Source organism: Anas platyrhynchos, chromosome 3 (genome assembly GCF_047663525.1).
Source record: "Anas platyrhynchos isolate ZD024472 breed Pekin duck chromosome 3, IASCAAS_PekinDuck_T2T, whole genome shotgun sequence".
NCBI lineage: Eukaryota > Metazoa > Chordata > Aves > Anseriformes > Anatidae > Anas > Anas platyrhynchos.
The window spans coordinates 53,854,495-53,873,953 of NC_092589.1; the positions used below are offsets into that span (position 1 = coordinate 53,854,495).

General features: G+C 40.4%; 1 protein-coding gene across 6 annotated transcripts in view; it reads left to right on the forward strand.

The window, feature by feature from the left end:
- The window catches only part of MTHFD1L (methylenetetrahydrofolate dehydrogenase (NADP+ dependent) 1 like), a 153,660-nt gene that overhangs the window by 73,408 nt on the left and 60,793 nt on the right, over positions 1-19,459 (forward strand). For all 6 annotated transcript variants that reach the window (XM_027454366.3, XM_072035909.1, XM_038177027.2 and 3 more), the window contains 4 exons: positions 10,086-10,225; positions 11,897-11,938; positions 13,404-13,504; positions 13,926-14,103. In XM_027454366.3, the coding sequence (XP_027310167.2) occupies positions 10,086-10,225; positions 11,897-11,938; positions 13,404-13,504; positions 13,926-14,103 (461 nt within the window). The remainder of the gene's footprint in view (positions 1-10,085; positions 10,226-11,896; positions 11,939-13,403; positions 13,505-13,925; positions 14,104-19,459) is intronic.

Here is a 19,459-nt window from a genome sequence, read left to right on the forward strand (position 1 = left end):
ACAAGCGGTGAAAAAGCACAAAAATGCGGGGGAGGGCCGAGCACAAAAGAGCAGCTGGGATGACAAGATGATGGGCAATTATGAAGAGGAACTGAAAAAAATATGTATATTAATAAATTATAATCTTCGCTGGAGGAGGATCCACTAATAATGTACAAATATTTCAGAAATGGTAATGGGTAGATTGCAATGGGAATTCTGTTGCCTTGATTACATGAATTGTGGTTAAGTGGAGAAATTCACATTAAGCATTAAACAAATGACTTAGCCATGAGCTATTGAAAGGGTTTGGCTTGTAAACGCATAGAATTATGGTTTGGTTTGATTTTTTTTGTGTGCTTTTTATTCTTAGTTAGGAAATCCATATAGGAAAGTCCTTCTCCATGTGGGATTTGCTGGTGTGTGACCTCAGGACTGTCACTCTCCTCGGTCTGTGATTCTTTCTGTAAGATAGATTGCATGTATACGCACACACGGTTCAATAGACACAGTTATTTTCCACAGTGATTTTAACCAGCTGAGTCCTTTTTCTTCATCCAAAAATTTTAGGAAAAACAGTAAATGCATATTAATGTTCAACACAGGCCATCAGTCTTACGCTTTGAGGAGAGATTCAAATGCTGCTCTTGCACAATTTCTTTTAAAAACCTTGGTGATTAAAACCAAACTAATGCCTACCTGCAAGAGGTATAGGAGGGCTTACAGCTGAAAAGTTTCTGCAGTTTCCAGAATTGTTCCTGCTGCATTTCACATGCGTATGGCTATTTCATAATGTTTTTGCAGTACAGTGACTTTACATCACTGGCTCTTTCCCCTCACTTGCTCTTTTTTGGCTTATGTCACATCTTCTCACCTCCAGGCATTTTTTCCTATCTCCTTAACAGTACTAACTGTATCTTGTGCTTTCTCTCTCTACAGAAAGTCATTCTGTGTTGATATCTTAAATTGTGTATGTGTTTGAAACATGTATTGCACTCTTGATAGAATTTCTGCCAACAAAGAGCTCTCCACCTAAGGTCTTGTGCAGTTATTTATAGCCCATGTTGCACTGGGCAGTTTTTTTTCCACCAAGACAAACTGCTAGTGCAGTGGCATGCTGTTCTTCCTGCAGATACATAACAGGAGATGCCCTTTTCCATGAATTTCTAAGCCACGACTCAGTAGTTTTGTCAACAACAGTGCTGGTGGTATCACCTTCCAGGCCAGTCACGAAGGGAAGAAATTGTCTTCTAGCAGAGATTAAGTGGAATAAAATAAAACCAGAACCTTCTGCTCCTAGAAGGAGGATTCAGTATATGCCTATGCTGAAAAGACAGCACCTATATCATGGGAAAAATCATTATCATAAGAAGCAGGCACTGCTGGGATGTTAGGAGGGCAGAGCAGGGAGTACCTCTCAAGATGTGTGCCTCCGTAAGGAGTCTGGGGGACTGGAGGAGTTAGCCCGAGGCAAATAGTTGCATGCATTATGGGGTAGGTTTACACCGAAATGATGGATGACTCCCTGCCTGGCATGCCTCGGGTGGTTGTGCCACATGACAGCAGCATTGATCATTCTGCTTCGGCTGCGCTCTTTGTTGTGTGGCTGCCGTGGCCTCGACTGACACTGCTCTGTGCCATCCCTCTGCAGGCACTTTTGTTTTAGGATCAGGATAAGGAAGAGTGCACATGACTGACTGGCGAGGGGATTTCCTGGCCTCGCCACTGCTGGGAGACACAGGAGCACCGGCACCTCACGTGGCAGTGGTTAGCTAAATGGGTTTGGTCTCTGAGGGTGCCTTGTGTGGCTGCAAAATGTGACGTATTCAGTGTTGGCTGTCTTTGTCACTCATCACCTGATCGTGTTTCTGTTGCTGTTTAGAAAGCACATCATCTTCCAAGGCACGTGCGGAGGCGCTGTGCTATCTGGAGAATAAGCTCCTTTTCTTCCCCTCTCTCGTGTTTTATGAATTGGTGCAACGTTAGTGCTAGGACAGGTGTTAATTCACAGCCCTTTGAAATGGGTAGAACATTTCCAGGAGAGATCTTGAGGCTCTCTACTTCTTGAAGTCAGCGTTTTCCAGATGCTTATAACGTGACTTCTCGATGCCTGTTCCAAGTGCCTTTTCCGTAGCTCTTCCTGGGGGAGTGGGCTGAGCCAAAATCTGAGAGCTCAACAGAGAGCAGCCTCACTTTGATGAAAGATGTGCTTGGGGCTGGAGTTTCAGCCAACTGCATCCTTAAAAAGGGAGAGTAAATGAAAGTCTGGTAGTGGGATACACACAGAGGAACGTGGTCTAGGTGCGACGAAATTTTCTATAAGCACTCTGGATAATACTGTGGATGCTGTAAGTTAATACACTCCTTATAGTTTGGGAATTGTAAAAGAACGTCCTTAAATGAAGATCAATCAGTGCTGCTGTTAATTATTCCTTCCATGCAATGCCAAATAAAAAAAAGTGGTGAGGTTTTAATTTTGTAATTACCAGAAGGCTAATAAGTCTTTGCCAAAGGCTATGATGATCTCTTAAGTATGAGATAATGTAATTGCCTTATTCCTGTGCCATTAATTGTACTCCATTTTAAAAACGTGGTCATCTGTCTTATGAGCAAAAGGATAGCCTGTTACCTCAAACAAAACGTGCTACGAATGGTAAAAGGCTGCAATTTAAAAATCAGTCCTTTTGTTTGATGTTTTTTTCTGGGTAATGTAACTTTCAAGACCATTATAAATGAAGGAGGTTAGAAAAGAACTATTTAAATTTGGCTAATGTATTCAGCTGTGTGTTACATAGCCCTTGTGCGGGACCCAACGCTTAGCCTGTGAGTAATGGGTCCTTACCTGACTATGGGACCCAGGAGGTAAGAACAAGCGGGTGTAAAACCCACCAGACTTAGCAGAGGGATGCAGAGAAACACATAGCCCATGAAGCCACATGCAGCTCTCTGTATTTCTATTAGAATTGTTTGTAGATTATAAGACATCTTCACATTTTTAATCATTATTTCTAGTAATAAATCTAAATAATGAGCTCATTACTAGTGAGCTGTGAGAAGACATCAAATTTTAAATTCAAGATATTAGAGTATGGTTTGACAAGGTGACTAGTAATGAATTAACATCTTGATACTGTTGAAATGGGGCTTTTTCTTCCTTCTTTCCTCTGCTTCTGCTGCTTGTTTGACACAGACACTTGTCTGGTCTCACAAGAGCTGATTTAAGTCTAACCCAGTGGAAAAAAAATATTCTGTTTTTCTGTTTGTTTGGTTTGTTGTTTTTTTTGGTTAGCAAATTACAACAGTTTACCTTCCAACTAGATGCATACCAAAAGCCTGGGGGAAGTCTGGGCAGTGGGGAGGGAGGGATGGAGCAGGGGAGAAGGGAGGTAGAATTAAGAGAGAGCAGCAATGCCCCCTTTCAGCAAGGCAGGGCACACATTTGGTTCAGCCATAGTGTCAAACCATGCCCTAAATTGGTGTTTTGTGGGCAGGAATCATTGCAGTTGCACTTCTGTGTATTTTCAAGAGAGGGAGGAGGCAAGCAGAGCTGGAAAGATGCACAGAGCATGCTTTCTGTCACACAGTGCCACTCCTGCCAGCTCCTGGGTTGTTCAGTTTGATTTTATGCTCCCTGAATTTAAAATCCAATATACACAGCATATGCATATAAGCAAATCACTCAAAGAGGTCTTACACTCTTAACTGCAAGAGAATCAAGATTTAAAAATTATCGTCTTCAATCTGGACTGTAGAAAATAAAGTGAACTTTTTGCTAGTCTTCTGTCTATCGTCTGTGAATAACCTGTACAAGTCATTGTACAGATTTGCTTATTTAATGTATAGGATAATCTCAGAAAATACTGGCTGTTAACAGCAATTGTTTAATTTTAAAGTGACTAATTGGAAGAGGTTAGTCTATAACCTTGAGTTTCTCATTAAATGCTGTCTTGCATTTAAATGGGAAAATCCATTTATTTGTTTTGGTAAAAAAGAAAAAAAAAAAAGTTTCTGCGCAAAAGCTTGAAATAGCTTGTTAGGGGGTCCAAAGGGAATTGGCACTTAGCTGAAGGATATTCCTGGAGCCAAGCACCCCTGTACAGCGTTTGCTCTCAGGAGGGAACGACACAAGACTCATGGCCATGTGAAAAGTCTGTCCTTTGGAGGAAGGCAACATGAATCAAATTGCTCCTGTCATGAGGTAATGAGGTAGGATGGCAGAGTACTTGAATATGAATATTTTCTTCAGCTGATGCATTTTCTTTATGTGGAGAAGTTGAAAATTTACAGATTTTTTTACTCCAAATAAATTTTTATCAGCAGAGGTCTTGGTTGCTGCAGCACTGAGTATTGCAGCTTGGAAGTAAGTGTGGAGTCAAGAGCTGGGCATTTCTAGCATCTCACCGGAGATGCCTCTGCAGGTGGGTCTGTGTACCTTTGCAGTGATGTCTACACAGAGTCTCCAGTGAATAGTAATCTAATATCGAATGTGACTTCAGTGTCATTTTATTTGTTTTCTGAGAACAGAATGTCTTTTGCTCAGGTCTTCTTCCTGGGGAAAACCCACTAGTGATGGTTTTCACCTAAGATGCCACATCTTCCATATCTGCTGGTTCAGTCTAAGATCTGTATTGGCGATCACTGGAGACATCTTCAGTGCCCTTACCTCTGCAGAGCACATGCTGCTCTGGCATCTTTCTTTAGCACAGGATAAAAAGTACCTGTTCCTTTCAGTGATCCTGTGTTCTGCCAAACTAATGGCAGATATTTTTCCTATTCCCTTCTCTCCCAAAACTGAGACAGAGTGAGATAACATATAACTTTCAGAGACAATTGAAGCTATTTTCTTCATGGTGTGAAAAATGCTCGTTCTTAATATACTTGCATGTAGTTTTCTACTGTGCTGGACTTTGTGTCCAGCTGTTGTTGCATGCTATCTGACAACGCATCAGAAGAAAAATGAACAGGAAAACTCCATCTCCTGCTGGGGAGGGGGAGAAAAAAGAGGAAAAAGGAGGGGAAAAAAAATAAAAATCTGTTCCATTCCAAAATCAGTCATAATAGTGGAAGTTCACATCAGATGAATTGCCAGTCAGTATGGACAAACATCTGGCTTATTTTTGTTAGTATAGCTAGGGATGAATATGATATCCTGTTCACTGATCATCCTAGTTTATCTTGGCGGTTGTGCACCTTGATATTTTTCACTTAAACAAGAACATATCAGTACTCTACAGCTAGCCTGCCTTGAGATCCAGGTTCACAGTTCATGTGCTTCTGTGACTTTGAACTCTTCTTTTCCTGAGTTTACCAGCAGACAGCTGCACCAGAACAGATATGTTTACATGTGGGGAGTAAATGGCAGCTCGCAGCTCAGAGTTTCCATTTCCTTTTACATTGTTCAGGAATCCAAGCTCACAATTCTTGTCCCAAAGCTTCACCTCGTGTGCATGCATCTGACTTGGCCTGTTGTGGTGCAAGCGTTTTGTTTTGACATTGATTTGTTGATAGAAAGTGCTGACTAGGGAGAAGCTACTTACAGTAGGAATTAGCCTCAGTGTACATGAAATTACATTGTTAGTGAAATATCTTCTTTTTAAAAAATCACTTTCTGTAAGGGGTTTAAGCTGTATGTAAATGTGAGCTTAATGTGGAACTACTTTATGCAGTTATAGCATGATAGATGCATTTTTAGGTGGAGAAAAAATTACATTTTGTATTAAGCATGACTGTGAAATCTGATTAGCTGCTTAAGCCATGACACTGACTATGTAAGCTGTTGTCATGCATAGGTGATAAAATATTCCCAGATGTGCTTGGCAAGGCATAATTCCATCAAAAGGCTATGGTAATTACAAACAAGAAAGAAAACCATTGGAGTGATTTGTTCATTTGCCTGAACCCTAAAGAGGAATTAGAGACTTCAGCAAGTGGTATCAATTGCTCAGAGGGGAAATCCTTGCTCTGACTTTATACAGCCTGACAGGCTTCCTATCATCTCTCTTGATTAATTTCACATTTATAAGCTTTCATTCCTCCTCTCCCCCTTTTGTTTTCAACCTAATTTGGATGTTGCAGGTTTGTGCTCTGAAAGAAAGTTACAGGTTATTGGTTATTTTGGTAGTCAAACTCAGTCAAGTAGATATTGTGTAAATGACCTGTAGAAAGCCCTGTAGCAGTTGTGTGTTGTGTTTTGCCTACTGTTACTTTGAAATAAGATCCCCCAAGTTTCCCTGGTGTGTGGGAATAAGCTTAGTTTTTGGTCACCCTCATGTGGGTCTTCTGTGAGAAGTTGAACTGACTGGAGTATTTTGATTGAATTAATTTCTGATATGTGTGTCTATATTAATTGCTAGATTTGACCTGTGGGCCACTATGAAAAGTAATGTGCTGGTAGTGCACTGCTGATACATGTAATTTTAACTTGTAATTTACGTTCTAATGACTCTATCATTTGTATGATACTTGACTATACATTTGAAGCATAAAATCACGCAGAATATTTGTAGAATTAGGAAGTTCTGATTGAATATGAGGGCACTCCTTTACTGTGAGGATGACAGAGCTTTGGTACGTGCTGCTGAGAGAGCCTGTGGAGTCTCCTGCTCTGGAGATATTCAAACTCCACCTGGATACCATCCTGTGTAACATGTTCTGGGTGACCCTGCTCGGCAGGGGGCTTGGACCAGATGATCTTCAGAGGTCCCTTGCCACTTCAGCCGTTCTGTGATTCTGTAATTAGGTTTTGCACTTTATATGACCATGTAGTGAGACAGTCTGGAGAGCTGTATGGCCTGAAAATTAAGCTCAGAAAATAATCTTTTAGTACCTGTCTAGATCATTGTCCAGTCTCAGAAGTGCAAGGAGGAGATTTGGAGCAGAAGGCTAAACCTGGGACCATAACAGCCCTGAGCCACCTTGGATATGTTGCCTTCAGACTGCACTCTGAGGCTAGCAGTGAAGGGCAAATATGTAAGCTTGCTGAAGGTAAATCATTTACCTCTTTACTTTCATCACAACCACTGTGCTTGTGGCCAAGAAATCAAAGCAAGCAGTTAACGTCATGCTGGCATCTTAGTGTCTATTACAAGCTTCTCGCCTGATTGCAGGGAGCAGAGATTCAGGGGGACCACAGGGGTCAGAGTAGTGGGGTGCTGATGTTGGGAAGCTGGAGTGTATTTGCAGAGGACATGAAGGGATCTCCAAATGGACAATTCAGCCACTGCTGTTGCTGAGATAACCACGCTTTTAGTTCAGAGAGACTCTCCTAGTCTAAAACTAAGAGAAATGCATGGAGGAGAGTGTTTTTCTTAAAGGCAGTTAAAAAATAAAAAGAGACTGTTTAATCATGGAGTAGTAGTTGCATCATAAACTTCTCTGCCTTCAGCCGAGGTGCAGCTGACCACATCCATGCTTAGGTAGACGTTTGTTCCTGAAATCTTCATCGGTTCGCTCATAAGCTGTAATTACCTTCTGTTGACAAATCATATACGAGAAACGATAACCGAAATAGAACAACATGTATTACTTTGCATTCCTGTTCTTTCATTTAAAGTGATTAGCTGTTTTATCTCATAATCTCTGAATGTCGACTAGCTTGAAACTTCCCATTCATGGCCTGTATTTGTTTTTCTTTGGCACTTTAATTTGGAAGCAGGAAACAATCTGAAAGTAATTGTATTAAGTGTTTCAGCACAAAGATTTTAAAATATAATAGCTTGGCATATTACTCCATCTTCTCTCTATTCCTCAGAGGAAATAAAATGGACTTAGCGACTTTCATCCAGGCAGCTTTTGTACTGCATCCTGTTTCCTTCCTCACATTTGAGAAAGCACCGATATTCCTCTCCAATCTGAGTAAACCTGTTCTCTGCGTTGTAGTGGTCACTGAACACACGTGTTTTGTTCACTTTTCTGCTGTTGATAAAGGGTTTGGGCTGTTCACATGCATTGAGTTTAGGCAAGCCTGCATTTTGCCCTCCATATCAAAGGAAAGCATTGCAGGGAATAGATGAATATGCATAGCTAAACAGATAAGTGTCTGGGTTTTTGCCCTGGCTTTTTAGGCTGGTGAAGGAAGTCTAGCACCTCCCCAGAGACCTAAAGTGCTATGTGTGCTGTTCCTGCACTTGTTGGAGGGCTGAAATCTCTGCTTTTTGCTCACTGAAAGGTAGCGAAAGGGGGATCCAAAGTCGAAGGAAAATTGACCCTTGGAAAAGCTTGGCATGAAAAGGATTAAGTCCCTGGAAACTTTGTTTGGAAACGTTAGGAGACTGCTATGTATATGTGCTGGCAACCTTTGTAAGAGACAAATTATTTTCCCACCCTCTCAAGTACTTGGTAGTTTATCTGTTGTTTATATTAAAGATTGATCGTGCTTATGTATTCCTGACAGAGTTCTCATTAATCACCCTGAGCCACGTAAGAGGCTGGAGGAGAAGAATGGGGGTTACTGGAAAGTAGACGTGATCACTGGCTCTGCTTTTAATATGACATGTCCTGACTTTAGCTTTGTTCCTGTGAATCATTGTGTTTGTGTAACCCCCCCCCCCTTTTTTTTTCTTGTAGTTGCTTCCATATTTGATATGTTTTTTTTCTCAGGAATATTAAAAAAAGATAACATACTTATTACAGCGATGTTGGGGAACGTTAATGATGACGCTTGTCAAGTTACTATCTCAAGAGGTTTCTGCTCCCTGCCATGCCCACCGCCCTGTTTGCTGGCTCTTGCTTCCTCCCCCAGCCCCAGCAGCCATTTCCTCCCTCGGAGCAAGCCGTGCAGGCGATTGTTTCAGCCTGTGCCAAGTGAAAGGGGTGGAAGAGGGCCAGGGGAGTGAGGACAAATGCACGAAGGCTGAGACTTCCTAAAGTCCATCAGCTGCCAACCGAGAGGGACTTTCTCCCACGGAAGCAAGAGCTGATCTGGAAGCTGCTCCTCATCCTCCTTGACCCCACTGAAGCTTTCCAGCCCCCAAGTGTTCAGGCAGCTCCTTGTGATCATCTTCAAAGCTTGAGAGTCAAAACTGCTGGCTAGGGGGGGAGACTGAAAAGGAATTTGCTAGGTTTTGCAAGCTGCTTGGGATTATGGGGGCATGTTACCAGCCCTGCTTGGAATCAGGTCCAGAAGCCTCTAGAGAGAGCTATTTTACCACCCTGGCTTGTCTGCCAAGAAGTCCCTTCCCATCTTCCAGAGCCATGCTTTGATCCCATCTTTCAGAGTGTTCTGGTGGAAAATAGTTACATGGGCAAATTTTCAGCCAATAGTTTTAATCCCTTGAATTTCTGAATTGCAGTGTGCTTATGTTTGATGAATAAGAAGTCCTTTGGATCTTAAAAGAGGCACTTGAAGTAACTGATATTTGACAAACCAGAGCAAATTATCTCCAAAGAGATTGTCATTTAATACAGAATATCTTCTCTTTTATCTATACTTCTACAAGAAATACTTCACCTGGTATATCTTAATTCTGCACAGATTTTTTTTTTTCCTTTGTCATATTACATTAACGTCTCACAGCACTTTTGTGCAAAGTACTGGTAAAGATTTCACTTTTCAGTAGCATCTTCGAGACTGAGATGTGACTGTAGATGCTGGCTTGTGTTTATAATTAAACATCTGCTCCACAAAAGCAAGAGATGACCAAAAGTTCTGCAGACCCAGGGGAATTTAGATATGATAGTTGTGAAGAAAGCATATCTTCAGTGCAATCGATGGAGAAGGAATAACATAGGGAAGTCTTATATCTGTAAGAATTTTCAAACATTTTAAATCAATCTAATTATACAGAAATATCTATTTTGGAGGACTAGATGTTTGTAAAAGACTTTGATTCCAACTCATTTGGATTGCTTGTTTTTTTTCCCCATATGACTACTTTTGATGACATATTGTACATATCAAGAATAAGAGAATTTATTTCTGGGTCGGGAATAGTTTTTTAATCAGACTCAGTGATGTAAATAGTCCTCTATTTGAAAGTTCATTCAAAACTGAGTACTGGTGTATATTTAAAAGCACTGTATGGTAAAGTAGAAGTATCCCCCAGTGTTTAACCGAAAGCATGTTTTATGTGTGGTTTTGTTTTGTTTTGTTTTTTAATGTTTAACAGTGACTGAAGCTGGCTTTGGTGCTGACATCGGGATGGAGAAATTCTTCAACATCAAATGCAGAGCCTCTGGCTTGGTTCCCAGTGTGGTCGTACTTGTTGCTACAGTGAGGGCTTTGAAGATGCATGGAGGTGGGCCAAATGTAAGTTTTTGCACCTTCCTTGGAAAATAAAATTGTTGCTAAAGTTTGAAATAAGTAAAATATCTTGGTTTAAGAAACAATGGGGATAGCTTTTGGATCGATATTTAGATACCATCTCTGACTTACCTCATCATATAGTTGTTAGCTCCAAAGGCAATGCAGAAATGCAAAAGCACAAATGAAAGAAGGGGGATGAAAGAGCTCTGAAGAAGCACTAAATCTTGTGAAAGAGGGAAGTTTGTTTGTGTGGAGGAAAGAAAAAAAAAAAGGCTATAAAATGTATATATTTTCTTTTCCCTGCATTTTGAAATAGCATATCTGAGTGCACTGAAGTAGTCACAAGCTGGGAAAGTTGGCAGCTGAGGAGGACAGAGAAGAAAGTTCAGGCTGCAGTATGTGAGCGGAAGTAGGGAACATTGTTTATGAAAGTTTTGAGATTTCTTTCACTGCAATAATGGGAACTCCTTCTGTCCTTTTAGTCTGCTCAGGTTAATTCCCTCAGGGATGCAAAGGTAAATGGTACAAGTGTGCAAGTGTTTTCTCAGTGTACCAGAAGTGTATCACTTTTTGCTATTTAAGCCAAGAAGACACTTGTATAGAAGTATACCTCAGTCATACAATCAGACTGGACTCTGCTAGCCGAGCAGACAGACATTAAGCTCCTAAAAACACTTTTTTGCCCGACGGTATGCAAGAGAGTGATGCTGCCAGGGAAACAGTCTTACTGGATGAAAATACCAGAGCTGTTGTCGCAGCCACAAAATTTTGGACTGCGTGGTCTTCTTTACAGCAAATCATCTCATAGAGTTGAGCTTTTTCCTTTTCCAGTCTTTCAGGTTAGCATAATTATATAACTTTGTATCATTTTAGTCCACTTCTAATGCAAGTTTTCTGTATTTTTAATAACATTCTTTCTTGCATGTCAGGCTGGTATACTGTCATGTACTTTATCATTCAATCTAGTAAATATACCACTTGAATACGTCCTCATAGCAGTCTCTGTTTCTGTCTGAGTTGTGTCTTTAGCAAGTATAGAGCTTTCATTTGGTCATGTAATACATCATAGAGCTACGCTGAATGCCAGATACTTTTACTGGGAGCTAGCTGTAAAATGGACCAGGACCAGTGCCTAGGAGAAAAGTGACCAAGTCCAGTACCTGAGACTGATATATTTGGTCCCGGGAGGCTCAGAATAGTACATCAGTCATACTCTGCCATACCTGTTTTCTTTCCAGCAAAGGAAGTTACTTGCATGAAATTCCTTGCCATGGGCAATAATTACAGAGCACCCAAAGATGATGTTTGTCTTCTGTTTATCTGTGTCAGAGCTGTTCCTTCAGCCAACTGTTGGAGGTTGCTTTCCACTGTCTTTGCACTGCTGGTGCATCGTTAAACATGTAGAACAGGGTCCAATTACATTCTCTAATAAATCTTTTACAACTAGTTGCTGAGTAACTACCTGTGTCTTGCTGATCAGATACAGTGGGAAGTGTTGCTACTCTCCTTGTATCGGTGTAACTTGCAATAAAATAGAGGCTGCAATCACCCTATGATTTTTTTTGTGCCATATTTGTACTGCCAGGCAGTATAGAAAACAAGCAAAAGTGCATTTGTGACTACTTAGGATCATGACAAGTGTTAAATCTGTGGTGACTTTGATTATTATTCCAGGTAACTGCTGGTGCACCCCTGAAGAAGGAATACACAGAAGAGGTAAGAGGAGCTACTACAAAACTTTAGGAGGAGTTTTTGTTTAAAAACCACTTGGTGGTTTTCCCTCCTGTGTGTGCTATGTGTGTCACTGCATGGTACTGAGGAACTGAACCAGCTGAAAAATAACTTTTCAGTGAACTTTCAAGGATCAGTAAGTTTTCAGACTCATCAGCTCTTCATTCAAGTCCATCATATAGCCTCTCAAGCATTTCTGGCATTCATGGCAGCACAAGGGCAGAGTGGTGCAGGGGTCAAAGACACTCCCTGCAATTCATGACAGCTTAACCTGTTCATTAAACAGCAGGCTTAATCTGGAATTGGATGTCATTCTTCAAACAAAAGTACATTCTTCAAGTTTGTTTTCTTTGTCTCTTCGCTGTCCTCTGGTATTTTGAGAGTTTTACAATCAGATCACCTTTAGGTTGAATACAAATTCAAACAGCCACTTTAAGGCTTTTGATTATATCAGGCTAAGGATGTGTGTGTTATTGCAATTAAGACAAGCCCTACAAAGTCTGAGGTAATAGAGTAAATAAGGAAATCTAGTAATGTGCTTTTATCTGGGACACATGCATAGATTAGAATATGTATCTAACGTCATCAATTAAATAGCACATTTCAGAAACTCAGAGGTAGTAAATTTTCCAAACTGTGTGTTTACTGATGAATATATAGGTGCACATATCTGACTTAAGTAGTGGATGTATGTGTTGTGTTATATCCTCTGTATTTTGAAGTCTTCCAAGTGTGTAAGTCTTATAAACTACATCTCTGTGGGTCTAATCCTTCTGAAGTCAGTGGGATGTGTGAGTACCTTAGCAGGATTTCCATTATTGACGTGTTTCTGTGGCATTGCACAAAGGGCTGTGATCCAAGTCCATTCTTCCTGCATTTGAATATGGAAGAGATTTAAGGTGTCTCCTCTGCCCATAGATTGATTTGTCCTCTGAGAACAAGAGGACATGAGCACAAGGTGACCAGAGTAGCTGAGGAGAAAAATGATCTGCCATCCACCCCAGTTTTGGGGCAACATGTGTCTGTTGCATTACTATGTGAAGCTATCTCCTTCAAGGAAGCCACTGATCAGAGTAGGAGGGAAAGGGGAACAGGCAACAAGGCTGCCAGTGTTTTGTGTGAACCTGCCCACAGACCCTTTTTTGAATCCTTTATATTGCCAATCATCAGCTGCAGTTTCTTCTCATGTCCTAGAAAAGAGCAAAGCATTCATGTACAAATTTTGGACACTGCGTAATCACTTAAATATGTCTGTTGCTTATTAATTTAACTAAGAATTAATAACTACCAAAATATTTTGTCTGGAAACATTTTACTTGCCCGCAACTGTCATGATCAGCACTGTTTATGTTCAGTTTAATTTATGGAAAATCCCATTAAAACATTCCATTTGGCAGGAGCAGGCTTGATGTATTTGACCATTTCCATTAATTTTTATTTAATTGTGTAGAACCTCCAGCTGGTAGCTGATGGCTGCTGTAATCTACAGAAACAGATTCAAATTACTCAGCTCTTTGGAGTTCCTGTTGTGGTTGCTCTAAATGTCTTCAAGTAAGTATGTTCGTTTGTTACTTTTGTGAGTAAATTCACAGATCAAATTTCACACTTTTTCTTTATTTATAAATTAAATAGTTTGGGCATGAAGAAGAAGTGTTGAAGAACTTTATTTTTTTTCTCCTTCCTCCTATTTCTCCTTCTCTTCCTTCCTCCTGAACATCCTTTAAATCCTTGCTTGTTTTTAAGGTTTTAAAGCAACAAAAAGTATATAATGTTATGGAAATATTAATGTCCATGTCAATTAGTTATAACAATTACTAAAGGTGTCCTGGAAATGTAAGTATACATGCTGCATATAAAAGTGCTATGCATATGTCAACTTCATATAAAAACTACTGATGTAGAGTAATGCTAAATGTATAAGATTATAAAATAGAACTAATTATTAAACAAACCAGAACTGTTTGGTTGGCAGAACTGACTCTCCTGCTGAGGTTGATCTGGTGTGTGAGATTGCAAAGCGGTCTGGAGCTTTTGATGCTGTACCCTGCAATCACTGGTCGGATGGTGGTAGAGGAGCAGTAAAACTAGCTCAAGCTGTGGAAAAGGCAGCCAATCAGAAAAACAGTTTCAAATACCTCTACAGCTTGGAGGTAAGATTTTTTTTTTTCTTTTATGAATGCTTGCTACATCAGTTTTGGATTTAAAATGAGAATGTTGCAACAAAGCTATCTAGCATACTTGGAAAGGGACTTGGCTTAAAATCATCAAAGCTGGTGAGAGCAAGCAATCTTTGTCGCAGGATACTTACTGGTAGCGTTTATTACTTAGTGCACTGAATGTTTTTGATAAGTTCATGTTTAGCATAAAAATATATCTGTAGGTATCATCTACAAACTGTTGTAGGAGACTTCACAAAGATACAAGTCATGAAGCTTTTCCTGACAATCATGTAAAACGAAATACGGTTACTGTCTCACCATAGGTATTGCAGTAGGTCTCACGTAAGTATTGCACTGATTTGTGGCTCTCTGAAACATTCACTCCCTGCAAGAGGAAGGTGTTAGAGATAGCATGTATGCACTGCACATCTGTCCAGGCACCATTTAACATAGAGAGAAAGCTCTGTCTTTACCAGCACCCAGCTGCATGCCCACAGCACGGGTGGCCTGATCCTGCGCCTCCTCTCCTACTGAGCAGGATTGGAGTCTGCTACTGCAATATGGCCCCACAACACATGGGTTGCTCCCGTTATGGGCCCTTAGCCTGTCCAGCAGCCCCCACCCCCCTGTCCTGCTCCAGCCACTGGCAGAAGCACCAGGAGCCCCAAAGTCATGACTCATCCAACTGCTGGCATGCAGACCTCTGCTCCTGCCCTGTGGTGTTCACACTTGCACGTGCAGAGAGCACGACCATGCAGGAGGCAGTCAGGAATCAAATTTACACAGGGCAGGGAACCGACTGTGCTGATCAAGCACAGGGCTCAGTGACAAGCTGCTGTTGACCTTTACATTCAACCAGCCATTTCTTCCCCTCTATTTTCTACAGCTCTTCTTCTCCAATCGGCCTTGATTATTTCCTTTCCCCTTCAAAAATCTCCCATTTGTTTAAAAAAAAAGAAAAAGGGTTTTACATGGTCCCAACTGCTCTTGCTGCATCCCATAATGAGTTCTGTACTTGTCACCTGTTTAGTTTGCAAAGTTTTCTGAGGAAAGTGTCTTCCTGTTGACTCATCTTGGTGGATTTCTCACTAGGGACAATGGTCTCATCCTACTGCTTGGACGGTCTTAGGAAACAACTGATTCAGTGTGTTGTAATTACCACTGATACGGTTTTTTCATTGATTACATCATTAGGTTTCCTCCACCTATCATTGTTCCTCTGATCCTTGGTTGGGCTTTGTGTTAAATACACTTAGCTGTTAGATAACCTAACAAAGGATAGTTTGTTCCAAGTTTCAATGCTATCTCTGCTGAAGATGGTGACTCTTTTTCCATGTCTTAGAAACTTTATTATTGCAGTCATCTGCAAGGTAACATCACAGCAAGGTGAGCCTGTCAGGAGGAGCAGCTTGCAGGGAAGGGCTGTGTGTCCCTGAAAGCACTGAGCTGGAGTACCACCATACATAAAGGCAGAACATTTGGAGGGACATACTGCTAGGGAAATTGCATAAACAATTTCTCTGGACCTTCCTGACTATCCAAATGTGGGTGGGTTAAAATTTAGGCAGCAAAATAGACTTCTCTGGCACCAACGCAGCCCTTGTCAAATTTCAGATCTTGTTCCCCACTTGACAGCACTGCTTAAGTTTCTTTTAGGGAAAAAAAAAGTTTGAGTGCTATTTCTTAACAGCAGAACCTTAGCTTCATTCTTTTAAATGGCTGAAAGTTCCTATTTTGATTCTTCTTGCCAGAAAAAAGTTCAGCCTGAGGTAGATGTGCCCTACTTGCTGTCTTTCAGTCTATCTCCTCCCTGATACATACCTTGTATCAATTGCACACATTTTATTTCTTCTTTTCACCTCCCAAACTGTTTTCCCAAATGTCAGTAACCCAGCCAGCTCCTGTTAGTGTTAAATACTGCCTTATATAATTGCCTACATAATTGATGGCAGTACCTTGGGAATGGAAGTGCTATGGCATCTGTTCCAGCCTTTTTGTCCATGGAACATTTTTACAGCCAAACAATGAATATGCCTTTCTCAGTTTGTCTCTAATTGAGATGCTCTGGAAAGTAAGGATATTATTTTATGCTTTTTGCATAATAAAATGAAAAAAAAAAATTTATTTCAGAAACACACGTAGTAGTTTTCCCCACGAGACGTTTGTGTTACATAGCACACAAGCATTTGATGAATCCCATATTTAAGCTCTGAAGTTGCTATATTCTGTGTAACTAAGAATCTGGTGGCATGAATGAGAAGAAAGGATTGGTAGGGCTGGTCACTGCCTCTGTGAAGGAATAAAATGAGATTGATTTCTACTTTAATGTCCTTCCCAAGCACATCTTCTTGTGCTGTACTGCATAAGCAGTGTGATTGTAGCACAGAGGGAATGAATCACATCTTTACATCACCTTAATATCCTGTAACTTAAAACAAATATTATAAGCCTCAAAACTATGTTGAAGGGATTTTATAAAAACATATAAAAATCTTAAAGTACTGGGGAAAAAAGTAAATTCAGGCCAACAAAACCACTAAAATACCAGTTTTGGGCTTCTGTTTCATTCTTACTGGGCAAAGGATGGGGATTGAAGCAACTTGGAGACAGGGGAGTGAAACAGAAGATCTGTCACTTGTAAGGTATGGTAGGTCATTTACTCACGATGCTCATGGAGACATGAAGGAAAACCAGATGTTAATTATGGTTGTAATGGGATTTTTTGATGCAGCAGTTTTGAGGGCTGAATTCTACTGTTCAAAGGGGGGCACCCATGAAAGAAAAGTCAAGAAACAAGAGAGATGGGATTCAGACACATGGTTTCTCCCGTCATTATGCCTAAAAGGGGGTGTAAGTGCAAGGACGTAGTTTTGTCCCTTGTCTTTTTGCAGCAGTTCCAGCAGTTGCTATAAAGATTTATCAAGTTGCTTGAATACTTTCAAGTCTCAGTTGCCTCAAGTTTGATGGGGTTTGTGGGTTTTTCTCTTTCCCTTCATTCTGCCCCTTCATTCATATCTCTGTCTGTCTTTGGAGATTACTCCATGCTTCCCTTTAATCCACATCTCCATTTAGTCCTTTGATGTCTATGTGTCTCATTTTCTTCAGTCTGGAAAAATTCATCAGAATTTACTTCCAAAGCTGTCTATAATTAGAACAACTCCCAGCAGCACAGACCACTGTAGGAAAAGGTAAAAGCTGCAATAGATTCATTGAACATTTTGATGTTTTGAAGAAAACATTACCCTCAGTATTCAGAAACAAAATTCCAACTCCCTTACATGTGAAACTGTTTTAGAACTCTTTCTACTAGTCAGGCCAAAGTTTGCAGCAAGTTATATTACTGATTGTCAGTGTGTCTTCTAATTGCAGGGTAGCCCAGGACAACTGGGTACTCTTTGGATTTTTTCCAGGTGACATATATCTATTTGCAGTGCTTTTTGTAATTTCCAAATGTATCTGAAAACAAAGGCTGAAAGGTGTTTACAAGTGCATATCATGTGAGAAGAACGAGAAAGGTGCTTTTTTTTTTTTCTTCTGTCTGTCAAATACAAGTAAAAAGCTGAGGATCAGCCTTTTCACTTTTTTTTTTTCTGAATCCTGAGATATGTTTATACATTTGTTCCATGTTGTCAAGTAATATCCAAGCATGTGCTGAATGAGCGATTCTGGACAGTGGACACAACACAGTTGTACCAGTTCAGGATTCGGGCTCAACTAAGTGGTCCTGTTGAGTATCACAGTGAGCTAGTCTAATTAGAGGACTGTGCTTGTCTGCTTATATTCCCTGAAACATCTCAGTTGGTCTGTTTTAAACTTCCTGAGGTGTCTCTACATGACACAGTGCTGTCCCACTTTTAGATTATTTTTCACATTTTCTTTATTTCTCTAAGCAGTCAAGCTTTTGTTTTTATCTTACTAGTCGATGTTTGTACTTTTTTTTAATACTTTTTGATTTTAGCAAGGGTTCATTTGACATTTGGTATTAGGTGAACAAATATTTTTCAAGAGCTGAAATGAGAACAGAATAAGCTTCAAGCATACTTTGAGGGTACTCAAAAGAATACTGCATGTATTATTTGGGGAGCATATATATGTAACGGTGTCAAAAAGCAGCCTCTGACAAGTAACCCCTGCTCTGTTGTCACTATGAAAGTATAAGAAAAGGACATAAACAGATACAGTATGCTATGAAATGCTTGCAGTATTAGGAATTGGGGGTGAGGAGGGAGGGGTTGTTCATGACCAAGGATGAGATTTTTATATGATAGGCTTCAGAGTTTATAATATAGTTTAAACAATTATTAGCAGTAGTTGTAATAAGTTCTGCAGCAATGTGTGGTTTTAATATGAATTTTTGCCTCCAGTGTAAACTAACCCCTTATTTTATTGTTGAATCAGTTTCTTGCCAACTGTTTCTCTTTAGCGTTTGGAGGATGGGTTTGTTTTAAAGGCCTCCTGAACTCTGTGAAATAATTTGTGCTTTTTTAAAACATATATATATATTCTTGCTACATATGGAAAATATCAAAATATCAACTCTCTTATCACTGTTGACTTCCTTTCTGGGTTCACTTTTCTTGAAGTATGGGTCTTTAAGCTGCAGCAGAAAGCTATTACTCAAAGTTGACTGACCCATTAGAAGTGAGTTTAGATAACTGTGGGGAGGATAGGAGAGGATGGAAACATACGCATCCCATTCCCAAATTTCTCTAGCGTTAGTGCTTGTTCTTGGTGTGGTGGGGGAGGTAAGCTATATTCCCCACTGGTGCATGCCTGGTGGGGAGCCTTCCTTCCTTCACAGAAGTGAGACTTCTCTGTTTTTGGGAGGGGAATGCTTGGGGTCTCTTCTGTTTCCTCCTTTGTTAAACTCTCTGATGACTGCAGCAGCTCTCCTCAACCAGGGGGTATTGACCATAGGTCTGAATGAAGGCAGGCACTGGGTTTTTGAGATGCGTTATCCCTGCCTACAAGGAACGTGGTCGGCAAACACTCCAGGAGATAAAAGAGGAGAAGGACAGGCAAATGACATGAGGCAGGATCAGCAAATCTGGCCAGTCAGTAACTTAGCATTGTCCTTTTAAAAAAACATGGCAAAATATGATTGAAGCACCTCAAGTCACTGATTTATGCTGTGTTGGAAAACTAAGTTGAAGAGTGTAAAGGTAATGAAGGGGAGGGAGGAGAAGGGGTTGTTCCAGTCTTCCAAGTTTATCTATTTTTGCTAGTGCTCTGTCTGTAAGTAATATCATGACAAGTGAAAATAATTCCAGGTTGTACTGTGGAAGTTGATTACACAAATATTTTGGCTGAGTGCAGTGAATAGCCTGTCCAGCCTGCAGAACAAAGG